Genomic DNA, 21,728 nt, shown 5'->3' with positions numbered 1-21,728 from the left:
TACTGTCCCCATTGTTTTAGGCAAATCTAATAATTCAAACATCTCAAGCTTATGAATAGTGAAACAACAAAACAGTTTAGTGCTCGTTTTTTGGAGTCTCTGCTTGCCTGCGTTTGGGTCCTGCAGGTGGGGCTGACCGAGGACCTTATTTCTGATCATGCACATGTCTACCTGACACCCCAGAATGAATAAAATCCTGAAGAAACTGCAGTGCTACATATTCCATTTGACTCTGAAACTCTTTTTAACACTCCCTTGTTATTTTAGAATTTGCAGCTTCCATGTTTTGCTTCCAGTTTAAGTATTGTGTTGGTACTTTTCTGTTGTAGGTTACAGGTGGTCAGGCAGTTTCTTTTATTTTTTGTTTTAACACCTTTTTAGATAGTTAGGCCAGAGTAGGGAGAGTATTTGCCGGAAAACTCACTCATTTTCATTTGCCCCAGTAGGAAGGTTTAGAACTGTGGTTTCGTTTAGATAAAAAGTAGCCTAGCTCTGGCCTGTCTACAGCCTGTGCAATCCTATAAACCTATGTATGGGTAATGGGTTCTGTTCTGTTTTTCTTTTTTTTGTCTTATGTACACATAAATATATTATATTATATATAGATACACACACACACACACACACACACACACACACACGCACACACACACACGCACACACACACACACACACATATATATATATATATATATATATATATATCACAGTACAGGCCAAAAGTATTGGACCTGTGTTTGTTTGTAGAGAATTCATTTCAAATATGTGCATTTATTGAATAACAAACCAAACTTTTTTTCAGTTTCTACCTATAATAACACAAAAAGGATGAGTTTTACATAAACATGGCTTTCTTAAAAATAACCTCCTTTGGTTTTAATTACAATAAAACAAAGTGTTAGAAGTCTATCCAATCATTTTGCAAATGGGAGAATGGGAGAGATGTTGAGGTGTAGTTAAATTGAGTGAAATCTTATCTACCTTAAGTTTTTTTAAATCACAGATAGCAAAATACCATTGGCTTTTAGTGTAAGTAAAATAGCCCCTAAAGTTGCAAGTTGCAAAAAGTCATATTTTTATATTATTGTAGGTAGAAATGGAAAAAAATAGTTTGTACTTTGGATTTTTATTTTTAAAATGAGCATATATTAAAATATATATTAATATAATATACCTAAAGTATTTTTATTTTTTTACTACAGTTGGCCAATACTTTTGGCCTGTCCTGTATACAATTATTAATTATTATAATATAATAATTATTAATATAATTAACAACAATAACAAAAAGTATATTATTATTATTACTATAATAACACCTTTTTTTCATCTGGAATCCCAGTCAAAGGATAAGAGGGAATGCCTGCATACAATAGGTTTATTCACACAGACACATACAAGATTATGCTGCTAAATGTTCATTTATTTAGTATGAGTGTTTGTTTATTTTCACATAATACAAGGGTAAAATATTGACTTAATAGGGATCTCCAGTAGAATCCACATAATACAGAGCGTGGGCAGTCCCGCAGATATTGATGTCTTTCTCTTCACTTAGAGCATCACAGAGACACCATGTTTGCATGTTCTCATTTTTGCCCTCAAATGAGTTACTGAAATCTTACACCCTCCAATAAGAACTAAAATGTGCTTCTTAATGTTTTTGCAAACGCTGTAAAACACATAATCCAATATAATTCATTACCTTTCGTACAACAACTATTTCACACCTGACATATTCTTTCTTTTACACCACAGAATTACAGCAATTGACGATGACTGTTTCTGAGCTTTAAAGGGGCTTTAAAATAATGAATATCCCAGGACTGCAAATTAACTGTTGAAAATATATGGTTCTTATTCCAAAAAAGAAATTCCTGCATATAGACAGAAATATATGAGTGAGAGGTAAGAGTGCCACTGTTGTAATGTGTAAAACTTAATGTACGTTGAGGAGTGTGCTCAGTCCAAGGAACTGTGCATGTGCTTATAAATTTAAACAACATCCAATCTCTACACATGCTTGTCTACAAAGTGGACTTCCTGTGCATATCCAGAGACATTCCTTTATGCCTTTACAGTAACTGTGCATCCTGGTTGACTAATAGAAATCTGCAAGGTCTGGATCCTTGTCCTCAGTGAAACTGGTTAAGCCCAGATCTGGAATGATAATAAAAAAAGTGTTAGAGCTTTTTCAAAAAGAAACTAAGTAATAAGGCCAGATGCCCTAAGAGGAATACACACTCAAAATTTTCCCTTTTCTGAATGACCCTACGTGGACATGACTAAAGTTAAAGTGCTGCCCCTTCACTTGGACATCGACTGATCCCATGTCCCCCGTCAATGCTGGTAGCACCACAGATATCCAGAAGATTCTCCCTTTTTCTCACCCTAAGAGTATGGTCCCAGGATCCAGAGCAGAAAGCTGTTCCATCTGGGGAAACACGAAGGGTGCTGACACGATTCTCATGTCCGAAGAGGATTGACACTCTAGTTCCTTTCAGCACATCCCACACGTTGATGGTATAATCATTGTACCCACCAAATAGAAGGCGACCTAGGAAAAAAAATCATGCAAAATATCTGTGTTGTTGTGAAATGAAACACAGGGCCCAAACGTAAACCTGCCAAATATCCGCAGACAACATAGAGAGTGCTTTATTTCTACATCATGTATTTAGGTTGTGTCTTTGGGGGGAATATACTGTATTATATTTCAGTGGGTCCCATGAAAGGGACTAAAGATTGTAGCTAAATTCCATGCTGCACTGGAAGTCCCCAGAATATAAATTTTTCCTTATTTTTTTTTTTTTGGAATTCCCCTTTCAACTGGCACTTCCCCCATTTGCCCTTTGAGATTTACATGCATCCCATTCACCCAGCTGGACTTCAGTTAAAAAATAGAAGACAAATGAAAGTGGGACAGTCTAGTTCTCTAAAAAAAAAGTTCTCATGAAAGCCCTTCTTTCCCTGCCTGGTGCACCATCACCACAGGGCCCTTTTGGACAGTACTGTCTCATTATATGCAATGTAATGAAAATATAAGCAGCATGAGGAAGTTCTGCCTTTGAAATGATACACAGAAGTGTGTATTCAAAAGTGTTTTGGCTTGAGACAACTGAGGAATGGAGACAAGTTTTCGTAAAACGATTCAATTAATGGGTCCCTCTACATTGAGATAAATTAGCTAAGAACAGTTATTTTCTGTTTCAGATGCACTGTACATCGTCCTGTCCTTCAACAGGATGAGCTGGCTGATGCTTATCAGTGGTGAGTGCAAGTGCACCTGAACAAACAGAAAACGAAATAATGTAAAACATTATTTAAGGAGTGGCGATAGTTGTTATTGACTACATACTTCAGGACTAATTGGACAGCTAAAGAGAAGATCAAATTAAATGATGTTGTATGTAATCAGCTGACTGTTGGACTTTGAACGATGTGCTGTTCAGTATTGAGCTAGAGGAGTCATCTCTTGTCCAGTGTGGTCATTTTGTGACCAAAAGCATGTTCAGGCTTGCTCATATGGACCTAATATCGACATGCTTATACAAGTGTACAGGCAAGGGCTGTGAAGTGCGCTACTTTACTTATTTGGTTCAGATGGGATCCTTTTAATATCTTATCATTTATGGCAACACATCAACTAAGATGACTGTATTTAGGAAAAGTGTGTTTATTCATAGGAACTTCAAAACAAGCTGGGAGGACGTAACAAGGCTGTCATGTTTCAGGACTTAAAAATCAACTGGCCAAACAAAGTATAGTGAGAAGCAGATGCAACATTCAGAACTGCTTTAATACAACCCTTACCACTGAGAGAGAAGTCAACACTGGACACTCCAAAGATGATGCTGTCTTTAGAATAGATCGCTACTTCCCTATCTGCGCGGAGGTCAAAAAGACGACACTAAAAAAAAAAACATTAAAACGTTTTGGGGGGATTTTTTTTGGGAAGAGGTAAATTCACCAGACAAATGAAACATACTTTTCAGTTTCAAGCATGCAGGTCTCCGAGCAGACACTCATAAAATGGTCAGTAAAGTTAATTAGCATTACCATTAGCGATTACAGATTGCAATAAATCAATCCTCCCACTTGGTAAGTTCAACCACTCAGTTTGATAGTACAGGTGGTACAGTTCAACTTAATGATCTATACAGGGAAAACACACCAGCACACCAGCGGTCTTACTGGTTTACAATAAACTGAAATCAAATGGTGTTTAAAAATGATCAAATAATAAAAAGAACTCACAGTGGCATCATCTGAGCCAGATGCAAATGCATCTCCACTGGGATAGTACCTAGTGAAGGAATAAAGACAACAATTTAAAAACCTTCCTCTGCCTGGAGTCAGTAGTTCCTGATGTAGTAGCCTGGTATCAGATGACTGCTACTTGTCAGCTGATATCAGGCTACTGTATATTATCAAAGTGAGATGAGAAATAGAAATGAGAAAATAGAAAATATACGCACATTGTTTTATGAATGAGAAATATAATGCATGAGATCAGAGGTGCCTACAATCTGCTCTCATGTCAATCATTTTTAAATGTGATTCTTAAATGAGTGCGGTTGATATGGATTGGCCGCCCTGGGACAGACGCATATCGATATTGTTCCAGTTCTCCATGTGAACTGACCTGACACTGTTGATGTCTGATTCGTGGGTTTCAAAGGACTGGATGCACTGCCCTGAGCGCATGTCCCACACATTGGCCTTCTTGTCGCAGCCCTGCAGGACATAAAAAAAAGCTCACTCGACCTTTCTCATCGATAAGCAACCCAGCAAAGAGGAGCAACGGACAAAGGCATTTGCTGGATGGTAAAATGGAGCACATGTGCAATGCAATTTAAGGGTAGAGGGGGACTGTCCTTACTCCTGAGACAAAGGTGTTGCCTGTCTCTGAGGGGGCCAAGTCTAGGCAGAGGACATCTGCAGCGTGGCCATGGAAACTCTGCAGCAGCTGCCCACTCTCCACATCCCACAGGGCACATGTCCCATCTCCGCTCGATGTCAGAATCTGCAATGTTACAACATACCTTTTTCATTACCTTTCAGGAACACACACACACCCGCACACAGGTTGCATAATACAGGCTTCATCACACATACACTTGATGCATCAATACAGTCTCTAAACATATCAGGGCCTCATACGCATACATACTTATATGTTCTTTGTGTTTGCCATTTCTTAATTACACAGAAAATTATTAAACTACTATTAAATCTATATCCGAATATATTTTTGAGCAGGTTTTTAACGATCGTGTCATTCTCATACTTTCCTCTAGTTGTAACATTGAGAAGGGAGGTAATTACAGTTTCTCTTATGTCAATTGTAATACATAACCCTAGGCATAAACCAGATAGCTAATTTGATTTGACTTGTACGTGAGCCATTTTTCTTGGTCTTCTAATATCCGTCAATTCTTCTTTGCTAACGAGTGGAATTTTGAGTGATGTTCGATAAATAAACAATAAAACAAATTCGATAAAACAAATTCTTTATACCACACCTTACAGATCTTTGTGAAGATCTACATGTAATATTCTCGTCGTTCAAAAAAGGTTTCCCGGTGACCTAGCTACCAGAAAACATGTACGCTACCTGGCTGTAGCATTCTATTCTAGCTCTTGGAGATTTAGAATCCACATGGCGCATGTCTGTTCTTTTCAGGTTTTATTGGCATATTGAGCGCTGCAAAGCGTTTTACCGCCACCTACTGGAAACCGAAATTTTCATCCGGTCAACAACAAAATCTGTTAGGCCAGAGCATCCAGATGCATGTCTGCTTTTCACTTTAATAATAAAAAAAAAAACACCCATTCGAAAATCATGTCCTTCAAACTATGTTTCCCTGTGACTCAGCCACCGGAAAACATGTACACTGACAGCAGGTTAGCGCGCTGTGGCATACCATTCTAGCTGCTGGAGATTGGGAATCCACAAGACTAGTGTCGCCTTTTTTCCCCAACAAACTTCTGTTCTGCCATAACCACGTCCCTTGGCTGTTGAGTGACTTTTTCCCAAACCAAACACACGGTAGGCGTATGCTGTGCAGTTCCATTGCTATAATATATTGAAAAGTTGCTATATAAATGTCTTATTCAATACTTATCTCGACTCATCGCTTGACACTTTTGATACTACACTAACCAGTTTGCTGTCACGCTATGGTCAGCGTTGTGCCAACACCGCCTACAAACACACATGTTGTGAGAGAACCTGGCAACAACTCGCAGGGACGGGAGTTTCCACCAAAAGCAACTAGTCAGCGTGCGTGAATTGGTATTGCAGTTCTCCCTTGTGGACACTAGATAGGGTTCCATCTACAAAGTTTTCATTATTTTAAAATGCTTTACATTTTGTTACCATCATAGCCAGAACAAATTAGTATGTATAGCATTTTATATGAATGTAATTCAAATATGAATATATTTTGGGGGAAAACTACATGGATGAAGAACCTCTGACTTCACTCTCAAAAAGAATGTGTCATATCCAACACGCTTTTTGTTATCACTTTTGTGTTACTTTCAACACATTTTGTGTCAAAGTTACTACGTTTGTATTAAAAATCTACAATTTATGTGTCACAAAGGGAGACTTTAACAGGTTGTGTTGTAAGTAACATAAAATATGCTTACTTCATGGTATATGTTGTTTAAACACATCTGTTTTGAGAGTGTTCAGTTGTCTTTTTAAAGTCTTTCTAATTTACAGTTAAGATACAGCGTTACAAAAATCCTGTTCCAATTAATGCATATATGTTTTAAACAGGGACTTCAGTTATCCTTCAGATAACTGCTGCCTAGAGTCTATAAATAGATATGAACTGGTAGGCCATCACATGTGACTCTGGAGCTTCAAAGGGGGTTGGCTTAATTGTTATGAATTATTCAAAAGCGCGCAGATCTGTTCCTCTGGTACATTTAAAGTAGTGTTTGTTTTCGATTGGAAGAGTTCTGTGGACTTGCTGCGTAAAGATTCAACAAGCTCTGCCTTCTTTAAGGGACTCCTGCTTGTTCAACATGCCTCAAGTGCTTCTATAATCACACAAAATAACGTACACAAGACAAATCAGAATCACAAGTAGAAGTGACAAAGTGACAGCATCTGTGTAATACATTTGGAACTTTTCTTTCAGTGAGTTTGATAAATGGCTAGCACAGTCCTGAATCAGTCCAGTAACTGTGTGTCGGTGCGTGTGTATGCGTGTGTGCTATAAAGTGTATTTGTTTGTGTTTTGGGGTTGTAGTATTTATTTTCCTCAATTGAGTAGTCTCAAGGCAGCCTCACCTGCATGTCAGAGTTCGTAAAGCTGCATGCTGACAGATAGTTGGTGTGCATGGCCACAGACTTCTTCTTGGCAGCCAAGTTCTCATTCTTGTCCAGAGACAGAGGGTACACAGAACACTTGTTGTCCAAACCTCTGAAAAGACAAAGGAGCAGGTATGAGAATTGAAATAAGGATGAAGGTTCCTGATGTTCCTGTTCTTAAAAAAGAAATTAACCAACATGTATCTAGTCCTTACTTGTAAGAAATATTTTTAATGCACTTTTTAGGTATATGTCCATGCTGATAACCTTTTTCTCAATAAATTCATTTCATACAAATCAAAGCTGCACAAGATGGCTGTTAGAAGATATTGTTAATGGGATGTGGCTTTCCACGAAAACAGTTTCCAGAGGGAAGACTGAGTAGGTTTAGCCATTAGAGATGGTTCTTTAAGCCAAGCTGCTGATAATCTGATGTGTGCAGATGGGAATTTACACTAGGACCTAGGAGGAGGGGCACTCACCCACAGGCCACTGCACAGCCAGAGGGGGCGTAAGCACATGCCATCACCCAGGTGCAGGGCATGGTCACTGCATGTTCCTGTTAAACACACAGAAACAAACACAGACGCGCACGCACACACACACACAAACACAGTGAGCACTCCTGAACTGCTCCTGGTCCCAAAACAGACTTGATACTGTAAGCTCACTAAATATGCTTTACTTTAAACATGCTAGAGATCATTCAACTAGATAGGTTAGGTACTAGATAGGTTTAATAGAAAAAAGGCCTTAGCATGTATTAAAGGTGCTCTAAGAACATTGTTTTTTTTCTGGTTGACAACATCATGTCTGGTCATTTTTTAAATGTATTATTATACATGGACTAATTCATTTTTTCCACACATAGTGGCCTTAAAAAACATAGTTGACACAGTGACAGGTGATACAGATGAAAATGACACACATGAACATTGACATTTGCTTAGGGTTACCTTATTCGTTGTGAAAGCATCCCATACAATCACTTTTCCATCCTAAAAGAAAAGTAAAACTTAATTGTCAAGGACAATGTTTTTAAATATTGTTTTTATGATGAAAACTATACGAAAGTATAGACAAATGTTTTCATTATATAAGCAAGTACAGTTGCAAGGGGAGGAAATATAACCTTGTTAAATGTAAAAAATTTGCAACCTTAGAATAGCCATGTACAACCTTTATCAAAATAGCTTTTTAAGTGAGTCAATACATTTGATGTGTTTATGTAATAAAAGGAAGGTTTTCAGAATGGCATTTTCCATCATTTGCTCAACTATATTGAATGAATGACAAATTGAATGACAACATCCAACGATGTAAATACTAGACAAAAATACCCAAATGATGAAAAAGGCCATATATTTTCATGTTCATACTGTGATTGTATAGTACATGGCACCTTCTCATTATGGCGCAGGGGAGACAAATTCTGTCCTGCTTTTTGCATAAGGTCTGGCCACCCTCACACAAATAACTGATCACCCTTCTACTACTGTTAAACATAATATTAATGTATATGACTAAGTGTTCTATGACTAAGTTCAAAGTGTTAAATTCAGTCTGTGTACCAATAAATACTTCCTCTTTCATCCGTTCAGTTGGAATTTAATTAAGTTTAATGTTCGTTCATTTAGCCCTTCTATTCTGCAAGACGATAAAGATTTTAAGAAAATTCGCAAAAATGAATCCGAGCCAGCCAGGAGTCGAACCTAGAATCTTCTGATCCGTAGTCAGACGCGTTATCCATTGCGCCACTGGCCCGTTGTGAACTGCTGTTTAATGTGACGAATTTCAACTAACCCTTGCAGAGAACGTAAAAAGTCCCTTTTTTCTACAGGCACTAGAACCATGGACAGAGGCTGCACATGTCCATATCTCGGATTTATTCGGTTGAATCTGCACTTTGTATTCATATCCAGCTGAATCAATTAAAGATTTGCACTTTAGAAAATGAAAGAACTGTAAGTTATCGAATTGAGTGCCAGTTCATTTAGCCACCATCCAACCACACCGAAAATCAACTGACACACAAGGACGAAATTTGATTCTTAAGAATCTGTCGTCTCGAAAAAGCTCCAAGCGATTTAGAAGTCGAACAACTGTCTGCGTTGCATCAGATACGTTATTAATTGAGCCAAGGAAATAGCGCGTTGGGCTGCCAAAAACAGAAACGAGTAACCGAAAATGACTTCGCGATGACGTAGCCTACGTTAGAATACAACCGAGGGCACCGCAAATCACGCTTTTTTTTTCTTTTTTTTTTAAAGCTGGAAACTAAACGCCGTTAAAAAGTTAACAAACGATGTCAGGGGAATAAAACTATTAGTGTAACAGTACGAGTAAAATCGTCATATAGGCTATTAAAAGTGTCAATTTGCATATACAATATTTTTTTATATTACAAAGCTGCTGCTTGAATAACACAAGTATAATTGTAAATGCCCAGCTTTTACCCGGTATGTTTCATGCTGTAAAGGAGACTACTTTGACTTTATTAATAAACTGTTATTGACTTAAACTTTGGAACAACAAATTTAACTTTACAAAGGACAAAATTCCCACAAGGCCCTCTAAATTTCAGCAAACGTGACCGAGCATTTCATGTACAGTAGCATAAAGTAACATCAACACTATTACAGTTGCCATTGTGTTATATACTGCCCCTGTACAGTACTGTAAAACCATGATAGGTGACAGTTGCGTTTATATTTCATTTTTTTGGCATATCAAAAGAAATGGTCCCATCTAGTGCCACTATAGTGGCCTTAAAAAAACATAGTTGACACTGTGACAGGTGATACACATGAAAATGACTGATCAGGTGCATAATAAATAAATAAATATGTAGCAAGCTATAGGTATAGCAAACTAAGACATTTTACTTTCTTAGTGTGAGCTTGGTTATTTTGTTAGCTATATTATAGTAGCTACAGAGGATCATTCAGAGAAATTAAATGCATAAAAACTGCTAAATTAACTCATAAAACAAGCCATTTAAAATGCCAGAGAAAATGCACTTGAAGGTTATAAATATATTTACCTTGTTGTTGCCGATGTAAATTAAGAACAGTTCTTCAGATTATATCGTCTACCGTGAACGTTATTTGGCTACTTTATTTGAAGCTGACAGTGACATGTATTACACACGCCAGGACAAGGTAACAAGCTTGCTGAAACACTGTTAAAATTAATACTTCTTTACATTTGGTAACGTTACCGTACTTATCCGTAGCTAGCCAGCTAGCTGGCAAAGTAAATTTGCTTGTCATAACTTTTTCCCAGTTATCATTCTGTGAGATTTTCAGTCATCTTAAGGCTACCTAACGACGCAGGAAAATAAAACAGCGATTTAACTCATTCAAGATTCGCACGTCTCTCAGCCCGACACACTCGAGCAAGCGATTGGTTAATTCTTGTTAAACGCTTGGTGGACATACGCGCTCTGATTGGTCGCATCCTTCAATTCTTGGTAGCGATACGCGCACTGATTGGCTACCACCTTCCATTTTTGGTAGAATCTTCGTAGCGAACGGGGATATGATTGGATATTACTACCAAGAATTACAGAGACTCACGGCTTCCTCGGGGAGCCATTGCAACAAAAACGTCCGTGTTCAGCTAGTCTACCAGGGAACACCAAGAATTGTAGAAGATACCCCACGAAAACTCGAATCGAGATGCCACTGAGATGGTCACAAATTAGCCAAGCACGATTTCGTCATATCAACCAGATATTTGTCTCGGCTGTTAATGTGATAAGATGTTAAGAAGTCTAGAGGTTGCTAGGTCTACGTTAGCTAGTTACAGATAACCGAAGACTGATACCCAGTCAACACATTTTTTAGTAACTTCAGTCTACCTGAATACAGTAAACTCAAGCTAGCTAACCTACTGTAAGTTAAGTGCAGTGTCATATGAGCTAGAAAGCAAAATATTAATGTTGCTAGCTAGCTAGTCTAATTTCTTTCTTGCTAGTTAATGTCATAGTTGGTACATTGACTTCTGTGTTGTTAGCTTGCCAGTTCGCTTTTTCTAACTTTCTCATACAATACTTTATGTGAACTCCAATACTATTGGCTTTTTGGTAAGTTCCTAGTATAGATATGGCTGCGATCGGTTACACTAATGTTAATACCGACGCGGTCCCTGATTGGTACGAGCTCTGATTGGCCACACGATACAACATACAATCGATTCCTGGTATATTCTTGGTTTAGGAAAGGATTTGATTGGATTTTAATGCCAAGCATTACAGGGAATAGCTGCTGCATTAGGGGTGCTATTATAGCCAGATTTATGAAATGTTAATACGACCCAAAAGCCTTGCACGCCAAAAGTATTGACCTTTAAAAAACATATTTACAGACATTCAATGCCATTGTCAGAGGCAATCCATTACTACTGAATTAGGGAATCAAAACGAAACATAACATGTACCCAATTATCCCAGTGATCAGGATTCAGATTTGTGAGGGATCGCTTTCTGTACACAAGAGGGAATGCTCGCGCACAGCCTGGGCTCACCTGAGAGGAACTGACAATCCTTCGTTTGTCTTTGCACCAATCCATGCACAGAACTTTATTTCCGTGGCCCTTAAGCGTTCGCCTTGTTTTCATGACAAATTGTCCCAGCGCCTCCACCTTCTCTGCCACCTGATGCACTGATCAGAAGCAGAGACAAGGATTAACAATGCAACAGCAATTTAGCCATTCCACTCAAATATTTGTGTAACAGTTCTTACAATTTGTGTTCACTTTTGTCACATTGTATTACGTTTAGCATTACTAGAACCTGATAGCCTATCTAACGCGGTGCGATGGTAAACAATGTGGTACACATTGACAGACTACTTGATCGTTTTAAACAATCGGCCAATCATTCTCGCCAGTGTCTCTACAGACGCAAAATAATAATACCCCTATGGTGAGTTTGCAATAAGGACACTGTCAATGCATTCATTTGAATAATCATTAAATGCTCACCCCTCTTGTATTTCCTGTCCATGGAGATGACAGAATAGAACATTTCTGAATAAAATATTTTTCAAATATGGTGATCAAGACTTTCGCCCGCAACCGTCAGTTTTACTCAGCTCAACAACCTACCATTTACCATTACCAATTTTAATCCACACGCATAAAAAGCACCGGTAGCCTATAATTCAGTGTTCACTCCAACATCGAGCATTCGTTGGAATAACAAGGCAATAACCTACCTTCTCTAATCAAAGCGTTAGCCTATTATAAACCGAATCCGAAATGATCTGTCACATACCCATACAATTTAGGCTACGATTTAGAAATGTTTTATGTTTTTCAGCTCGGTTGCCTTCATCATTACATCCTTCTGTAGAAGAGATGTGATTTGCGAGGGCCTTCTCATCCCCAGCACTCACGTTCAACATCGTGTAGTTTGGCTCTCTCCTCCTCCAGCTTCGTCTTCAGGTTATCCGACTCCGTTTTCAGTGTCGTCAGGGTCTCGTTTGGCGCTAGTCCCTGACATGCCATCTTTAAAAGAAAAGTGAGGCGAAAGGAATAAGATGTTTTGTCGCGGACAGTGCTTGTGACAAGGTTCTGCCTTGCACTCGCAGCTGATGCGGCTGCAATGACGTCACTTGCACGACGCTGCTTTCAACAGCAAACAAGGCGAGCAGCAGAATAGGGTTGTTGTGGTACTTACAGTTTTCCTATTTTGGATATTGAGTTGATAATCAATTTCGCATGCAATTCCAGTGAGTTTGTTGAGTATATGAAATTCAGAAACGAATTCACTTTCTAGGGTTTGATATAGTCGATTAGGAGCATCTTCTGGGAACATTCATTCACTACAATCAGACGCGCAGTTATGTGTTTTGTATTAACTTCATTAATACTGAGCTGCATGCAATACATGGAACACATGCAATGGTATTCATAAGATAACATCCCCTTACCCGGGCTCTTATTGGTGTAAGGGGTCGTGAAGGCATGTGTCGGCTGTCAGAACGTCAGCGCTCTGGACCTCTCTCTAAACGAGCGCGATAACAGTAGCTCTCTGAGCTATCTGGTACACTGCTGGCGTGTGAGATTAGGTCTGGCGTATCCGGTAAGCACCCTGCCGCTTACTAGTGCCGTGGACGATAGTCTATGAGGCTTTAAATTGGTTCACGGTGGTACAACGTTATTATCATGAGGGTGTTGTTGAACATGCACAAAAGCCCAAACGAATCACACGAGCGTCTCATCACCTAGGAGTATATACTTTATATAGTATATTTACATAATAAACATCCGTATTGAACTACCGGAACATTTCCTGAGCACGTTAGTGTTATAAATATTAGCCTGCAACGTGGTCCATTCGAACGAACAGTCTCGATGAAAAAGAATCGAGCCAGCCAGGAGTCGAACCTAGAATCTTCTGATCCGTAGTCAGACGCGTTATCCATTGCGCCACTGGCCCGACGTTCGGTTTCTCTATCATCAAATGAAATCATAGTTAACTAGACCTGAAATCGAAAGTGATACCCTGGTGTATAAAGAAGCATAATTAGGGAATGTTTGTTCAAGGTGTGATCTCCAATGGTGCAGTACAACTGTGTTGTGATAAAATGGACTGTAGATTCGGGTGATGGGGCAGGTTCCTACCTCCTCCACACACAGGGAGCAGTAATTGATTGGTTCATTCTTCAGGTAGATGTTCATCAGAGGCTTGGTCAGGGAGCACTTATCGCAAGGGCCGAATGTAACGGCCAGGAAAGTTTGGTCACACATCTTGGGGAACGGTTACACACTTAGTCCTGAAACAGGAGGGGGAAAAATACAAAATGACATACAGTGTCATTGTTGTGACACTCCATGAGTGTTAATTGCTCCCCCTTGTGGAGAAACTTCAGCCTGCTGAACGTCCATGAGGTGCTTCACGTCTAAAAGTCTCTATAAAATTTTCCTCCCATGACACTGCTTCAACATGGAACACCTTAGAACAACCAAAATAGTCTGAATGTGAAACACACGATTAACAAAAAATATAACTTTCTGAATTATGCTCAAAACATTATCTTTGTCACAGATAAATACTTTGAGCCAACCTGAAATCTTTCATGTGCTATTTTTAATGCGCATTTGTGTACATGTCAATTTGATTGCACTCAGCACTGAATCCACTTGCTATACATCACTGCAGCACTGAATCCATTTGCTATATAATACCAGGCCTAGAGTCGTTGGTCTAAAATAAAATGACCAGTTCTCTAGATAAAGAGAAGCATGCACCTCATACTACAGTGATGGCCCTTTCCCCACTGGTCTCTTTCAGCACACTGTGGTCTGCTAGTGAGCTGACAGCTGTATATGGGATAAGCAGGGTATAATCTCCTGGGCAGCCCGATAAGGATCAGGCCGTCGCAGCACAAGCAAAAGGCAGTGTTCCTATTCTGGGGGAATCCTATTTACATTGTACATTAGAGCCTTAACTCTTTGGTTCGCTCCCACTGCAGACCAGAATAGGATTCAGCTTTTAACTGTCATCTACTACTTGCATATAAATGTAATCATGCACAGTGTCTCTATTCTGTGGTGGGTGCTTAGCAGGGTTGAGGTCAATTCCATTTCAGTTCCGTCAATTCAGGAAGTGGATTACAACTGGCTAAATTGAAATAGAAACAACTCCAACCCTGGTGCTTAGATACATGATCATAGCACCAGTTATTGCTTTCACACATTAAAGATTAGACTGTATTCTGACGAAGGTAATACAGTCACACTGACAATAAAAATGATTCGGTGTGATCAAATAAATATTCCAAGCATTTAATTCATTGTGCTTTATTCTATGAACACTGTCTTGACAGCCTAAACAGATGTTGAACAGGCCTGTTTCTACAGCCAGCTCTATGCAGTACATGCATCTCAGTGGATTTACTTTAGCTGGACAAAAATCTTAAAGTGAATTAAAATGAACTGAAACACATTCACACATTTCTCAAGAAAGTAAACGAGTCTTGCGTTATATCTAGCTATCAAACAAAATAATCTCAACCTTCATCGCCAAGTGTCACACATTAAATGGAAGCCTCAATAACAGCATTACAATTCAGTCCAGACAGACCCATACATTAAACAAAAGTAAAATAAAGCCCATACCTTAGAGGATGTTTTAGTGGACCTACACTCACAGAAGCCTGTGCTGTGACTGACAGGGAAAGCAGATTGAACCTGTGGTACTGAAACTGTAAGCTACTTAGAGAAGCATTAAAGTTTTTGCATTGCCTTGGCATTAGTGTAGGTTATAGGGTCAACTGACAAAAATAGCATCTTCTCATAAGAACTATAAAATGTCGAGCATACTTTTGTTTCAGCCTTTGACTTTAAATACTTAAAAAAAAAAATTCAAATGCCAAGATATTGAGACTGTGACTATTTGGGGTTACATAAACAGAGTAAATGAACAGAAGTGCATCGCATCGCTAAAACAACATGGTATCAATTGTAACATTTATTGAATTGATACACAAAATATCTGGCACATCAAAGATGACAGGAAATTATATGACTTCACAGAATCAACAAACAATTTAAGATATTTAAATATAAATGAACGCTTTGAGATGAAATGTTATTTTAGTTACGGTGTAACAAAAGATACAACTAAAGGTTATTGAAACATTATATTAAAATATTTGGATAATTTTTTAATTTTTTATGAATAGTCTATACATCTAATATTTACATCTACTGTATGTAGTTTATACATTGCCACGCTGTACATTAGAATACTTTCAGTGTGTTATTGGGGTTTTAAACTATATCTGAAACATGTTCACACAGTTATTAAATGTTAAAAGAAAGAGAATGTTGTGACTAGCAATACAGGAAGAGATTTGACCTTGTAGTTGTGAATATTACATTTGAATGTTCACATGTGCAACCATATGACAATGAAAACTTCCTACAGTATTACACAGGTAAGGTTGATGCATTTTGTATACACAGAATTAAAAAAGGACACCACAATCCTTTTTTAATTCTGTCACAGTTCTGGAAATCAAATTGTTTACAATTCTAACAAAGACAGTGATGATCGTGATCATGATCCCCTCCATCTCAATGTCAGAGTACACAATTATAATTCATCCTTACAAAATTACTAAAGATAAGTAAAAACAATCTGGAGTGAAATTAACACTGACTGATCAGCACTTAAAGGCAGTGAAGCATGAACATATCTCAATGCATTTTTGTAAAACATTTTACATTAGATTTAAAAACATTTATGATTTTTACAAAGACATCTTCCATACATCTGATCACTTTATATACAGAAATATGTATTGCTAATCCATGATTTAGGACCAAACACTTAGCTTTAAAATGAGCCCAGCACTGACTGATTAATGGGTGGGTGAGTGTGGCTATCAGATCTTGGTGAGGAAGCCCAGTTTGAGGCTGCTGGGAACCTGGACCAGTTCCAGGGCTTGAGGGGAGGGGCTAAATGGGAAGGTGACCTGGAAGTGGTACTGAGCATCCAGCATCAGCTGTGTGGATCCTCCACGACCCTGTAGTAATGACTGCAGCAAAATATATAATCACATAAAATTGTCAAATCACCTGCAATACTAAAATGAAACTGAAAATGTGTAATTATCTGCCCATACCTTTTGTTCAGTTAGAATAAAGATGGCATGCATATTCAATGAAATCTCACCTGAACCTTCCGAACGAAAGATGGTGACACTCTTTTCTCAAAATCATCTATGGGTGTGTAAGAGTTCAAAATCTTGATAATCTGGAATGTGACAACATAACAGACAAATTTACAGAGAGTTTAACTTTTAATAGTGTAATTCTTTTCAAGGAATCTAGCAGATTTCTCTGATTCAGAATGACTTCAACAGATTATGTTTTTTTATACATACAATCCATGTACACAACTCAGTAGTTACGGAGACAATCCGGGTTAAGTACTTTACTCTGGGGTACAATGGCAGTGGCCAACCCACATGGCCCTGCAAGCGCTCTGGGAATTCCACCTACAACCTTGGTGTTGCAAGTCCAAATCCCTATCCATTAATCGACACTGCTACCGGGATTCCCCCATGTGAAAGGGGTGGGCGGAGAAGCTTGCTGATATTGGCTGTTACCTGCACAGCGTTGAGCTCAGTACACTTCATGGAGATTTCCTTGGCATCCTCATCGGTGGACTTGTTGACCTGGAGAAGCCAGGCAACCTGGGACAGTGGCTCCATGGTGTCCATGGCGTTGGAGTGCTGCAAATCTTTCTCCTTTAGCCACTCCTCCAGATAACTAATGTTACACCTGCCATACACACACACGTCATTAATCAAACCGCCTTATGATAAAAAACAGAGCAGTGGTAACAGAAAAAAACAAATGAAATATTTGCAAGCAGTGATACACAGGGTCCAAGCACACACAGCCAATATTAATCCACTTATCATGTGGCCAGTCAGTGTCAGAATACCTCATTGGCCATAGGGAGGTACCCTGTACCACTTTGTCTAGATTCACCCATGTGGTTAGGCAAAAAGTGGGGGAAAAATCACTTGGACCCCTAATAAAAATCAGAACAAAAACAGCAGGCTTCATGCTTGGACCCCTAAAATATGATAACTGTTGCTGTATCATAATGCAACACTGACACATGAATACAATTGTACTTGTCCAACGATCTAGTTTTTTTGCAGTCTGTTTTTTGAATGAAATGAGTAGCCTGAGTTTCATTATAGAATAGCAAGCATAAGCTTAAAAAGCAACCATGATAATAAAAACAAAATCTCATAGAAATATTCCTAGCATGTCACCTGATCTGCATGCCCTTCCTGCAGGAGCACATGTCCTTGCGCAGCAGGATGTTGTTGAGCGTGGATGCCCCCACAAGAAAGAACTGCTGCTTGACCACCTGCTTGATGAGCTCAGGGTCCGTTCCATGCTGGCTCATGGTGGAGTGGAAGTAGCTGAGCTGCTGTAAGATAGAGGAGATGGTGTAGGCCTCTGTGTCCTCGTAGGTGCTGGAAGAACGCTTGCGGAATCCCGTGGGCTTCATGCTGGAGATTCCCTGCAGGCTTTCATGCTCAAGCATCCCAGGCACTGAAGTAAAATGAAGGGGAAATTCAATGGCACATTTACTGAGTAGATGGAATGCTAGGCATGTCCTTTGATCTTGATCTATATTAGAGGAGACTACTCATTTTGTTTGTTTGGCTTATATGACAATCACATTGGTCTGGGAAATATACTAATCCCTTAAAAGTCTACAGTCTCATTTTTGTCTGTAAACCTAAACTGCTTGGACTATGGAAAGTGTCATATATTTCTCATCCATTACCATTACAAAGGTATTATCCCCAATTCTGAAGTATTATAAAGCAGGTTAGTTGTAAAATGTGAAAACATGATCTGCAATCAAGTGGGTATTACTAACGCATCCACAAGAGTTTTTTTGCCACTCATTATTTGAGGTACACATACGACATTAAATACTCCTCTCACCTATCATAGGAGTGAGGTTTTTCTCAATGACAGTAATGAACTGGTGGTAGATGCGGATGGCGAGGTCACTGAAGATCTGTCTGTGTTCGGACAGGTCGAAATGCTGCAGGCAGTTTTTGTTCTGACGAGGGGTGTTGTGTTTCAAGAATTCCTTTAAGGAAGAAAACCAACATCTTCAGGTCACTCTCATATAATGACATATAATGTATGCTGTACTACGTAAAAAACGAATGTCTAGTGTAATTCAAGGATAAATTAAAAGAATCCAAGGTAATCTAAAATAAGTTGACTGCAAACTGATTTATAAACCCAAATTTATTGTTTGTGTGTATTTGCGTGTTCTAATACACAAATTTAAGAATTAAATTTCATATTACTGTAATATTCATACAGTATACAGTATGGATGTACAGCATTTGAATTTCCATCACTGTGAAAACATTCACAGAGATTCAATGAGAATTCCACCATCTGGATTTGATACCAGACCGTGTAAAAATAAATTTCTATACACTTTGTGCCAGATGAACTGGGGGGAGATGTAAGGTACAGTCTGTGCCCATTGTGGGCGCATGAGTGATGGAGATTAGTCCTGTTCCTGTTTGCACAGTGTTGTACCTCCTCCCCGCTGTATTGCTTCAGAGAGTTGATCAGGTGGTACGTATTAGCCAGCCAGAAGGACAGCATCTCAAAGTCTTCCCGGTGGTCCTGGATTAGGGAGGAAGGACAATGACAGTCATGGTAACAGCAATCATTCAAAATCACAGCTGCATCTCCTGTCCGGGTTAAATAAAATACCAGCAGGAAATGTGAAATATTTCTATGCAGTTACAGTATTTCTAAGGTCTGTGTACTGCAGTGTATGGATATTCTCTGTATGCTGGTACACTGGATCATGTTAAGCACATAAGGTCTCTCTATGCATCAATGGCCTGCACTCCTATGCACAAAACAATTTATCACTGTGAGCAAAAATATGATGAAGGGATTGAACAGATTTCAGGTCAGTCCAGAAGCAAAATACCAACACTAATTAGAATGAGAACTCAATGCTGATAATCTGTCAGTTGAATTTAGGTAATTACAAAAGACAAAATGCTGTCTTACCGTAACGACCTGTTTAATACCACCAACTATAGCATTCATGAGCGACTTGAGCTTGCCGTCATCACTAAGGTAGTCGGCGTGACGAATGCACATGAAGAGAATATGGGCAACCAGGCCAGGAATCATGCTGACCACCACCCCCCGTGGCTTTAAGTCTGTAAGAAGTGCACAGGGCAGTGAGCGCAGGAGATCCACACGCAATCAAATTCAGCAGAACACTCCTACACATAGCCAATACCACCAGTATACAAGACAGCTAACACTCAACATGACCAACTTCAACAGGATCTCCAAATGCACTAACACATTCCAATTCACAAAGAGAGATCCCACCTCAGATCTGTCATTGAGCGTACACTTTTTACACATGTAACACTTTCATGTTACACATGTAACTCTTGTACCACTTTACATGTACCTCCATCCAGCACTCTCAACATACCCTACTTTAAATCTGTAATCAAGCTTTCTGTCTGTTGGTGAGTGTCATCACACAAGAACTCTTCATGACATATTCATGCAAACATGGCTAATACTCATTGATAACAGCATAACAAGAACACTGGCAGCCAAATCAAAGACCAAGATGGTAGCACTGTCTCGATACCTAGAATAATATTTTGAATAAGCTTGGATTCATCGTCTCTCTTGTATTCCAGCATTCCGAGGTACTCTTTTGGGACAGCAGCTGCTGGGATTTGATTGGCTGGAGAAATAAATATAAACACGAATGCTCATCAATACCAAAAGTATTATTATAGAAAGAAGTATTCATATCAAATAGTAAAATCTGTGCTTTTTCTCAGTTACCAATCTCTGATGCCCTTAGGGCTTTGATCTGCTTTTGTAGTTTCCTTATCATCCGGTCCTTCAAGTCAAGCTGTTCCTCAAAGTCCTGGAATGAAACACAAACTACTTTTAAAACCAGCTTTACTGGTTCCACAAATCTAAGGTAATCTTCAAAATGAAAACAGTTAAATATCTGCTTGAAAAGTCCAGATTATGTTTGTGAAACATGCACATATACATGCATGCAGACACGCACACACACCATGTTCTCTGCAATCAGTCGCGAAGCCTCCTGCCTCATCCGGATCTTGGCCTCGCTCTCTGTCTGGTGCTGTTTCTTCAGTTGCTTATTCTCCTCTTCCATGTCCTCTATCCTCCTCTCCAGCTCCTCTTTCTCCCTCTCATAGTCTGCCTTTTGCCGCTCCAACAACCTGCAGGATTCAAACAGCAATGCTATGATTCAAAGCAGTCATTTAAAATAAACACTATCTACGCAAGAGCAGCAAACGCATACAGTAAACAGCAGTTCTGTAGTTCACGGAACATTGCCAACTGCCTGATGAAGACTGCTGTACACAACCAAGGAATTGGACAGAAGCTGTACTCAATTAGTCATTATAGCAACATTATAGAACACAGATGGGTACTTCTGTGCATGTCATAAGAGCTAGACATAAGCTAGGTGAAATTCTATGTTCATTTTCTTATTAGTTGTTACTGTATTACTTCACAGAAGGAGGCTGTATATGTCTTTTATAAATGTGCAGCAATTTTATAAATTCTTTTGATGTGAGTTCTTAATTTCTATCAAAAATTGATATATACAAAACTTTTTTTAGCAGCTTCAATTTTTCTGCATTTTGACTTAATCTCTCAATCACATATTCATCCATGAATTGCCCCTCACCTACGCTTGTCCAGTTCCTCATTCAGAGTACTGTTGAGCTCAGTCGAAATTGCATCCATTTTTTCTGCAGGAGGAAAGAAAACATAAACTGTAAATAAAATT

The 21,728-nt window shown here is 38.9% G+C and overlaps 2 protein-coding genes and 2 non-coding genes across 6 annotated transcripts in view; all 4 read right to left on the bottom strand.

Moving 5' to 3' along the window:
* Window positions 1-1,402: 1,402 nt before the first annotated feature.
* On the bottom strand, window positions 1,403-15,525 carry LOC135255370 (guanine nucleotide-binding protein subunit beta-5). 3 transcript variants are annotated; one of them, XM_064336456.1, is made up of 13 exons: window positions 15,458-15,525; window positions 13,961-14,112; window positions 12,730-12,841; window positions 11,858-11,994; window positions 8,287-8,328; window positions 7,813-7,889; window positions 7,310-7,442; window positions 4,883-5,026; window positions 4,646-4,737; window positions 4,258-4,306; window positions 3,814-3,910; window positions 2,391-2,557; window positions 1,403-2,160 (listed from the first exon to the last, which is right to left on the bottom strand). In XM_064336456.1, the coding sequence occupies exons 2-13, from the start codon at window positions 14,084-14,086 to the stop codon at window positions 2,149-2,151; spliced, it is 1,188 nt and encodes a 395-aa protein (XP_064192526.1). In that variant the 5' UTR covers window positions 14,087-14,112; window positions 15,458-15,525; the 3' UTR covers window positions 1,403-2,148. The 3 variants fall into 3 exon arrangements, with proteins under 3 accessions (XP_064192526.1, XP_064192527.1, XP_064192525.1); XM_064336457.1 differs by lacking the exons at window positions 13,961-14,112; window positions 15,458-15,525 and adding an exon at window positions 13,267-13,485; XM_064336455.1 differs by lacking the exons at window positions 13,961-14,112; window positions 15,458-15,525 and adding an exon at window positions 13,014-13,188.
* trnar-acg (transfer RNA arginine (anticodon ACG)) lies at window positions 9,022-9,094 on the bottom strand. Its single transcript has one exon. It is a non-coding gene; the product is annotated as a tRNA-Arg (tRNA).
* Window positions 13,703-13,775, bottom strand: trnar-acg (transfer RNA arginine (anticodon ACG)). Its single transcript has one exon. It is a non-coding gene; the product is annotated as a tRNA-Arg (tRNA).
* Window positions 15,124-21,728, bottom strand: part of myo5c (myosin VC) — a 21,513-nt gene continuing 14,908 nt past the window's right edge. The window contains exons 31-41 of the mRNA XM_064336454.1: window positions 21,627-21,690; window positions 20,982-21,150; window positions 20,741-20,825; window positions 20,538-20,636; window positions 19,931-20,085; window positions 19,442-19,531; window positions 18,824-18,974; window positions 18,136-18,421; window positions 17,455-17,629; window positions 17,019-17,099; window positions 15,124-16,881 (exon numbers count right to left, since the gene is read on the bottom strand). Of these exons, the coding sequence (XP_064192524.1) occupies window positions 16,729-16,881; window positions 17,019-17,099; window positions 17,455-17,629; window positions 18,136-18,421; window positions 18,824-18,974; window positions 19,442-19,531; window positions 19,931-20,085; window positions 20,538-20,636; window positions 20,741-20,825; window positions 20,982-21,150; window positions 21,627-21,690 (1,508 nt within the window). The 3' untranslated portion in view covers window positions 15,124-16,728. The remainder of the gene's footprint in view (window positions 16,882-17,018; window positions 17,100-17,454; window positions 17,630-18,135; window positions 18,422-18,823; window positions 18,975-19,441; window positions 19,532-19,930; window positions 20,086-20,537; window positions 20,637-20,740; window positions 20,826-20,981; window positions 21,151-21,626; window positions 21,691-21,728) is intronic.

This window comes from Anguilla rostrata, chromosome 5 (genome assembly GCF_018555375.3).
Source record: "Anguilla rostrata isolate EN2019 chromosome 5, ASM1855537v3, whole genome shotgun sequence".
NCBI classification, from domain to species: domain Eukaryota; kingdom Metazoa; phylum Chordata; class Actinopteri; order Anguilliformes; family Anguillidae; genus Anguilla; species Anguilla rostrata.
This window is presented reverse-complemented; position numbering and strand designations above follow the sequence as displayed.